Raw genomic sequence first — 9,613 nt, 5'->3', positions numbered from 1 at the left:
TTTCCTGTAAGTTGAAGTTTTATAGATAAGAATCAGAGAAATGTATTGAAACTCAACTTAATCAGAATAGAGCATCAATGTTCTTCAGTCCAGAATTTGATTGTGTAACCTGATAAGGAATCATACTGCATTAAACAAATTCTGTGTATGTGAACTAGCTAGTGGGATCCAGCAAAGGAAAGAGATTACACAAATTACTTGCAACAACTCTAACTCTAAAAAGAATGTCCTAGTAGAATTTATAATGTTAAAGTGAAGCAGCAGTTTTAAAAGTTTTTTTTTATCAAATGCAAATTTATTTAACACAATATAAGCTGTATACACATCCCCTACTTATTTTGGAAGAGTTATCTTATGGAAGAGTTGTTCTATGTCTTTCTTCTACCGCTTTTCTCTGCTCTTCTAGAAACAAATCACAAGTATGGCTGAAACAAGATTAGCCATTTACAGGACTGAAATCTCTTACAAGTTAATATCAGAATGATTTCTTCTTCTTTGTTGCTCAAATTGAACTGGTTGGACCAAGAGCCAGAGTTTATACCTGGTCTCTGAATGGAGTATTTTGTTAGCACCTTCTAAAAAAGGTTTAGTACCTTCTAAAGAACTGCTGGGTGTTTGTGAAACAGAGATTTAGATGGAAGAACCTAATGAATTCAAGACAGTTGAGCAATGAAAATGAAAAAGAACTCCTGACATTCTTACAAGCTTCTCTTTTTTTGTGTGTATTAATTTGTGCTTTGCATTTATTATCTAGCACATCTATTTGAATAAAAATTCCATACCTTTTTATAGGGTTATCATTGAACTGCTCCTGCACTGCACCAGTAGAAAATTAGTGGTTTATTATCTACTTCAGATATTTTTCTGTCTAGACATGTGTTCTAGACTGGTTTAATCACAGTCATAGACTCCTTGTTTAGTATTCAATAATACTCTTCTAATTCACCTCCTCAGCACTGAAGATTTTGCTTTAAGATTCAATGAGAACCTTTCTATTTGTACTTTGTAAAGCAGCTTGAGAAACAGAAGGGTCAAATGCAGTGTATTCTCTTTTGCAAAAAGCTGTAATTGCACCATTCTAAGATAGTGGTTGCAAATTACACCAGTATCTTAACTGATACTGCAGCTTTAATAATTTTAGCATGGATTCTCACAAGAAAAAAATGCATAGAACTTGAGTAAGGGCTTTGCTATTAAGAGGATCCAGTTTTAACTGTGATTGCTGTAAACATTATCTTTCAACCTCATGGCTTGTCTGTTAGCATGGGGTTTTTATGAAATGATGTTCTTTTGGAACGCAGTTTGGATCTATGATTTTTCTGATTTTGTAAGATTTTTGCAGCCTTTCGATCCTCAAGGGGCTTTCAGAAGATAGTAACAAATTCTCTTCTTCTGAGACTGGTGGCTGTGCATTGATTCATCATAGGTGCCAGTCTGTAGAAGGCCTGCCAGCTCAAGCTGGCATTTCTGGCCAAAGTTAGGAATCAAAGCTATATCCAAAGTTTTCTAGTAGAAAAGGATACTGAAGAGCTTGGGTCTTCTCCCCTTTTCTTCAGTTGAAAAGGGGGAGTGTTACTGGGATGGGGAAACCCGTTCCAGGACCCCTTCCTGACTGAAGGCAAGCAGCGCCATGTCTAAAAGAAGAAAACCTTTTACATACTTTCCTTTAGGATACGTGACTCAGCACTGTTTCTGAGCACTCACTGACAAAGTTTTGCAGTAGGTATATGTTGTGTGCCTCTGTGTGTGTACACAAGCTGCCCTAGATTCACTGCTTCTTACCAAGGGATTGCCGCTTTGAATGCACAGGAGTGAGCTCTTACTTCTGTGATAAGGTGAGACCTGTCACAAAGGATTAGTTGTGTTGGGTATGAGGAAAGAAAAAGTATAACTGGGACATGGTAACTGTTTATATAAGATCCATGATTTGGCAGTATCCATGGCAATTTTCATGCCATTCTCTGGATTTGAATTGCAGGGAAGCAATGGCAGAAGGACTGTTAGCATACTTGGAGCCCTATAGGAGGCCTATGATGTCTTTTATGATCAGTAAAATGCAGAAGCAGAAGTTATTGGGGCAAGAAAGTGACTATTTAGAAGATGAAGTGAAAATAAAATGATTGACTGTCACTTCTAGTGCCAAATTGGCACCTTGACCCACAAATTGCTGGAGGCTTGGGGAGCACACCAACAGTGTATTTTGCCATGTTCTTACACAATTCCTTAGACAACAGGCAGTTGAGACAGATGGAATACAGGATTATACAAACCCTTAATTTGACCTTACATTTGTTCACCACTTTTATTTTCTTTTCAACCACATAATTACTTGGAACTCCAAAATTATATGTAGACCACCTTCAATATTGCTAGCAGAAGAAAGGCTAGTGGTATTAGTAATTGTTGCCACAGTGTGTTTTCTACATTTCCAGCTTCACCTGGAAACAAAATAAAGCTTAAAGCAGTAATAGACATACATGCTGTGAGGATATTTGTATGGATAATAAAGTTTTGCATTTATTGTACTGCTGCTGCTCAAACATTTAGTAAAAGCATTTGGCAAATGCTAATGAATTTGTTCCCCCAACAGAAGCACAGACATGACAGCCAATAGTTCTCAAATTTAAGTATCTAAAATTAGACACCAAAGTGTTTTTAGAACCCGTAATAAAAATGATTGAATTTTTACAACTGTGGAATACTCAGCTCTCTGCAAGTGGCTTCATTATTTATACAAAATATAAGCACTTGTGAAAGACATACATTTTCTGCCATCAGTGTGGAAGGAAAAGCCTTATCCTATGAAAATTAATTGCCAAGCTCTCATTCATGTTCAGAGAGTCAGGTTTTAGTTCCTTTGGTTTGGGAAGTGCTGTGTCACTGGGGCTGCCACTAGGAGTTTTGAAACTGATTTCAGTGGGAGTTTTGTACTCAGACTCTGAGAATTGGGCCATTGCTAGTTAACTGCTCTGGTAAGTAACTATATATATGCTTATGTACAGCATATCAGTTTTTCAGCCCTAGGGTCTGCAGAAAGAGGAACAACAGCAACAACCACGTTGACCATGCTTTTTTGTCAACAAACAATTATAATCCATCGCTGGCAGTGCTCAAGGCCAGGTTGGATGAAGCCTTGGGTGATATGGTTTAGTGTGAAGTGTCCCTGCCCATGGCACGGAGGTTGGAACTAGATGATCTTAAGGTCCTTTCCAACCCTAACTATTCTATGATTCTATGATTCTATAATGCAATGGAGAGGGACCACAAACTTGCTGAAATACGAGTCTAGATAAACGAGGATGAAATGGAAAGTAGTTTAAATTCTCATATGTACCCAAGATTAAAGAAAAATAGCTCAGAAAAAGTTGTTGTCCATAGGGCTGGCAAGCAAAACACTTCTGAGAGGGAGGGAACAAGAGAGGAAGGGAGGAAAGCAAGAGACAATCTCAAATCAGTCTTCCTGATCTCCACAGATAAGGATCAGGTTGCATAAAGAACTTGCATTTTAAAATATGAGCTTGGGAAAACTGCATATTTCTTACTAGTTGCTCTTCTAGAGGTATGCATGCTTTAAAAAGATCTTAAGAAATCTGGATTTGTCTAGCATCAGAAACTTTTCTTTTTTCACCCTCCTCTTTCTTTTTTCAATATCTGTTGGATTTTAGAGCCATCCTGTTTATGCTCCTTATGAATTTCAGCCTTTTGGACAACTCTGCCAGATGCAACTTTCTTCCCAGACTGAGCTGAGCTGGGTAGGCAACATGCACAACAGCACTGCTGAAACTCTGCTTATGGCTGGAGCGTGGAATGGGACTCAGTCCACACAGTCACCGAGCTCTGAGTTTTCCCTGGGTGTGTTGGTGCTGCTGGCTTTCCTCATGGTGTTGTTTGCTTTGGTGACCATCCTTGGAAACACCCTGGTGATCCTGGCTTTCATCATGGACAGAAACCTCAGGCATCGGAGTAACTATTACTTTCTCAATCTTGCTATTTCTGACTTTGCAGTAGGTAAGTCACAGCAGAGGAGGCAGGTACTGCTTTTGTCCTGGGAATCTTAGGAGATGCGCAGTGGGATTTCTTTTCTTGGGTGGGTGGTTTCTTCTAAGAGACCTGTTTCGCAGGTGTGTGTCTGGGGGGAGAGAAGGAATGGTGGAAGTTGGATTGTGTTTTAACGGCATATTATTTTTCAGAAAGAAATGCATCTTTTGTCAGGTAAATAGGTAATGTTTAATGTTATCACTTCGGGAAAAAAATGCTCCTGTTTGTGAATACATTTAAAATACTAAAGAGTGGGAGTTGTTTGTAAAGGGTCTTGACTAAACTGAATACAACATACATTATCTAGCAGATAATCTTGTGTACATGGTTGATACCTTCTATTTCAAGATTTCTACTCTCATAAAATAATTACCTGAAGTTTGTAATGAAATAGCAATGAATAGGAGTTTTAACCATTTTGCTGTCCATGCTCTCTCTAGAGTCATGCTATAGAAATATGTATTTGTATAGGTAAACAAAAACAACTAATCATTTCTAAGAATATTCCTTCTGAATGCTAAAATCTAGAATATAACCATCTGCTTGAAAGAACCAGTGTTAGTTTCTCCATAGATGCAGTGATTCTATTTTATTGCAAGCAGCACTGTTAACTCTTCAGCCTCACAAGTCTGCACTGGGACTGTGTGTGTAGTGTGATGACATAGAAATTCATTAAAATGAGGTCATATTGGCACTTTCACAACAGCGGGGTTTAACAGCCTGTATTGAGATATCCATGGGTGCGAGTCACTCATGTATGTTCCCACCACTTGTTGTGTTCCCACAGATAATATCCTATCAGCCCACCACTGAAAAGTGGTTATGATGTAAAATTATGATGAGAAGAAATGTAGGCTGGGTGTACTTAATTAACTGTGCAGGTTTTGTCAGCCTTTTGATCTTACAGTTTTAAAGATTAGTCTGAAATTCATATTGCATTTCTAGAAAAGTTTATCCTGGAGCATTATCATGCTTCTAAGAGGACAGAATAATGAAAATTGGATAATTTATTGTAGAAAGCAGTTATTAAATTACACTGGGGAGAAAGATATTTTTGTTTGTTTTACTTTCAGTAGTTAATACAGAATAGTGTTTACTTCAGCAGGTTGAAAAGTCGGCTGCTCTTTAGCAGGCGATATAAACAGAAGAAGTAATAATGATACACAATAAACACAATATGCCTTTCAGAAAGGTATTAATTATGTTGCTGGTGCCTAGTTTGTAGTACAGTGTTCATTGGTTGCATGAGAATATAAAGCCTGCCACATGGCAGTTCTAGTCAGTATCATGCTTTTATCGGATACTGCAGAAATGTCACTATGTTTTCATGAGCACTGCTGCAGCGTTTACTGATGTGTGTGTTTATTTCCACAGGTGTGTTCTGTATTCCTTTGTATATCCCTTATGCCCTGACAGGGAGGTGGCATTTGGGAAGAGGCCTGTGCAAGACCTGGCTAGTTATGGACTATCTCCTGTGCTCAGCTTCAGTGTTTAACATCGTTCTTATCAGCTATGACCGTTTCCTGTCAGTTACAAAAGCTGTAAGAAGAGCTTTTCTAATTATTGATTTATATATATTGAGATTTCTATTAAGCCCTGAGAGTTCACAATTAACACTAGAAGCTAAATAGTCCTTCATGATTGTACCATTTTTTTCTAGAGAAATGTTGATGTTTCAATGTTGCATTGGGATTTTGAGACAGGACGATGTCTTACCTATTATTTCAATGTTTTTCTCCTGCTGCCTGGATTAGAAATGATTTAATTACACTACAGAGGAGGTGGGAATGTCAAGGTAGGAAAGGGGCAGCAGGAGTGTGGACAACTTGGGTTTTGGTCATTAGAATAGTGGTAATGAAAACAAGGTTGGGTCAAGGATGTGCTTAGTCTTGGATAAATTTTAAAAGAAGAGGATATGGAGAGAGAGGTGGGTTGGACTGACTGGAGGTCAGATGAGGATCTTCATTACTGCAAGGGGTGACTGACATGTGCTGCTAAGGAGCAGCTGGGTGGAAACTAATCCCTTTAAGCAAAAAGGAGAATGAATCAAAATACATGGAGAAGAGGTGCTTCTTGAGTATTACCATTATTCTGCTTAAGAAAATATCTGAGGAATCCAGTGGTAAATATTATCTTTCACCATTACTAAGCTCTACCTGATGTTTGGTCCAGGTGGAAGATGATCAACATCCTTTGCTTTTGATGAGTCTGCTAGCTCAAGTGACATGGGCTGTGTTAGTCTGGGAGGTTCTTATTTTGCAAGTGCTGTTGCAATGCTTAATCTCTTTCTCTTCTCCCCCACTGCTGTGGTTTTAGGGTTGGTTGGTTTTTTTTTAAGCTGAACAGTAAAGTATGAAAATCCCTGTATTTAAGAAACAGTAATATTGAAAAATAATCATCAAATTGCAGGAATCAAAATGTGAGAAATCTAAATTGAAAAGAGCTCTGCAGCACAACTCAGCTCCATGTTCTTACACACTGTTGCTAGTCCTTATTTACATGATAATATTTTGCTTTTCCTGTTTATGTAATTAGGATGGAGTGAGTCCAGGACAGTGTAACATAGAGCTGTTATCCAAAGAGAAGATATCATGCTTCCTCACAGACCTGGGATCCACCTCTGCTTCAGCTGCCAACCTAGCTTGTGGCCAAGGGCCAGTCATTTCAGACTTAACTGTTCATGAAGCTGTGCTGAACTTCCTGTTTTCTGCCTACTAAACTGCAATGCTTGTGATCTTGCAAAATGATGCAAATTAGTTGTTGCAGAACTGGAGCTGGGCTCTGAGCTGATATGATGCTTTAAGATGTAGAGAAGTCTGGAACTTCAGGCTACTGGTATTTAAAAGAGAGAATCTAAAATAATGTGTAAAACACAGCACTACTGCTCTGTTACTCACTGGTAAAATAGTGACAATGCTCATCAAGCCACATGTGTCTGTGAAGACACCATTCATTAATATTTGTATAGCATGTAGGTGCTTTCCTAATGAACAGCAGCGGAAGCTGATGAGGAAGGTAATGCTTCTGGGTTGGAGTAAATCTTGGGATGACACATGTTTCACAGTGTGGAGGAAATAAAATTGTCCAGCTTCTCATTTTCATCATCTTGTGCTCTGAATGATGCAGGAGACCAAGAGCTACAAGTATGTATTGTACATACTTGCTGGGCTACTACAAGGGCAGTTTTAACTCATATTACCTTAACAATGGATGCTTTTATCTCTTAGTTTTTTTTTTTCAAAGACAGATATTTACTGCAAGAGACTGAAATAAATTAATGCAGCCTGGGTAGACACAAAAACATTGAGATTTCCAAGTAGGAAAATGAGCTGTTTACAAGGTAATGTTTCAATAAAGTAAGGGATGTTAAAGCTTACATGAAGATTTTTCTGCCTTGGCAAGAGGAAACAGTATTAAAAATTACATTGTCAGTCTTACATGGCAACTTGTCTCCTTCTGGCAACCTGGCTTCTACTTTTGTCTGTTGAGGAAAGAAGCCCCACAGCTGCTTTCACTCTGATCCGGGGCATTTCATGAATCATAAACTGATTCTTTATTGCTACCATACTGTAGTAATGATGAAAACAAGTCATATCCTTTCATACCTGGAAGCCAAATGGTAGTTTAGCCATCATAATTTCTGCTCCTATCCAAACCTAAGTATTAGTCAATCACAGAGCTACAATATTTGATGAACAAGACTAATAGAATTTTTCAGGACCTTATGTAAGTGAAGATGTTTTAAGTGTGTGGAGAACTACAGAACAAATGTTGTATTTGACTTAACTGCTTATGTTTTTTTCAAGATAGTTGCTCCAAAATGTTGTCTAAATAGAACATACCCTTTTCCTTCACAGGTATCTTACAGAGCCCAGCAGGGAATAACGTCCAACCCTATCATCAAGATGGTGGCCATCTGGGTCTTTGCCTTCCTCCTCTATTGCCCAGCAATCCTCTTCTGGGAGCACGTGGCTGGACACAGTGTGGTACCAGCAGACCAGTGCTATGCAGAGTTCTTCAGCAACTGGCTCTTCCTCCTGTGTGCATCCACCCTGGAGTTCTTTGTGCCACTGCTCTTGGTGACCTACTTCAATGTGCGCATCTTCCACAACATCCAGAGGCGCCAGCGGGGCAGCAGCACCCAGGACTGCGAGCATTCAAGGACCAGTAGCCTGTCCTGGAGATCCTGCCTTGTGCCAAGTCCAGGAGCATCCTCTCCTCCATCAGAAGCAGAGGACAGTATTTCTTCATTAACAAGGCCATGGAGACCAGCAGTGGAAGCTAACTGTTCATATCTGACACAAATCAGTTCAACAGCTCTAAAAAAGGACTTTTCTGTTTCTTTCTGCTCAAGGCCTGGGTCAAAACTGCAGCAGGACAAGAGAATAGCAAAGTCGCTTGCTATAATTGTGTGTGTGTTTGCCATTTGCTGGGCCCCATACACTTTGATAATGATCATTCGTGGGGCCTGCCAAAGAGAGTGCATCCATAAGTCCCTGTATGAAATAACCTTTTGGCTTTTGTGGCTCAATTCCTTTCTGAATCCATTTCTCTATCCTCTCTGTCATATGAGATTTCGAATGGCTTTCATGAAAATACTATGTCCCAAAAAGTCTTCAACATTGAGATCACCTAAGACACCTTCTTTTTAGAAAGTTAAAATAAATGTTTCACAGATAAGGCTCCTCTCTTATATAGTACTATTTTCTCATATGCGTCTTAAACAGAAGTAGAGAATAAACTTCTGTTTATTAATAGCATTGGTGAAGAGTGAGGCAGAGGTATGCATTTGCCCCAATTTTGCTAGTTTTCAGGCTATTGTTTTTGGTTTTGATGTTATTAGGCCAGGTTAAACACCATCCAGTACATTGAAAAGAATAACAATTTTTACTGGATGTCCTTTGTGGTTTGTGGGTTTGAAGTACTTTTTATTTTACTTCTCGTTGGTTTTGTTTTTTTTTTAATATAGAGCTGGTACTATGAAAGAATCATCTATTGATAACTCCATAGAGGTTCATTGGAAGGAGATACCTGTTTGTGTGTGTATTGAGTTAAAATTTATGTCCTATTTGTGAACCCAATGCTCTCAGTGAAGAAGTAGTTCTGCTACAGTTTTGGAAGGTTGTATAAATACTCACAGGAGCAGTATAATTTTGGTTTAAAAACTATTACAAAGACAAGATTGTGCCCTGTAGTCATTATAATTCAAACAGTGTAATTCAAACATTATAATTCAAACAACATGCAAGTGAGTGAACTGCCTAATCTGGCATACCTGTCCTTTTCTAGCTTTAATATAGACCATACCTGGCCTTGCAGGACACAGGACACCTAAGTTAGTAATTCTGGATGATTTTCAGAGAATGAAAGTTTTCATGGTAATGGCATTTTGAGATTGGTTATAATCTTAAAGGTTTTTTCCAACCTAGTTGATTTTAGGATTCTAAAAGCATGTGATTCTAAAATCGTCACATGCATAAATGGTTGTTACTCTTTTCACCAGTACTGACTCTTTTCCTGACAGTGGCTGCCTCTGGTCATGCTTAAATTATATTTAGTACCATATTTGTGCACC

General features: G+C 38.6%; 1 protein-coding gene across 1 annotated transcript; it reads left to right on the top strand.

Moving 5' to 3' along the window:
* The first annotated feature begins 3,719 nt into the window (after window positions 1-3,719).
* On the top strand, window positions 3,720-8,690 carry HRH4 (histamine receptor H4). The gene is made up of 3 exons (XM_005153615.2): window positions 3,720-4,008; window positions 5,413-5,579; window positions 7,896-8,690. The coding sequence occupies exons 1-3, from the start codon at window positions 3,720-3,722 to the stop codon at window positions 8,688-8,690; spliced, it is 1,251 nt and encodes a 416-aa protein (XP_005153672.2).
* Window positions 8,691-9,613: the final 923 nt, after the last annotated feature.

Source organism: Melopsittacus undulatus, chromosome 1 (assembly GCF_012275295.1).
Source record: "Melopsittacus undulatus isolate bMelUnd1 chromosome 1, bMelUnd1.mat.Z, whole genome shotgun sequence".
Classification (NCBI taxonomy): Eukaryota; Metazoa; Chordata; class Aves; order Psittaciformes; family Psittaculidae; genus Melopsittacus; species Melopsittacus undulatus.
Note: the sequence above shows the minus strand (reverse complement) of the source record. Positions and strands in the feature narration are given on the sequence as shown.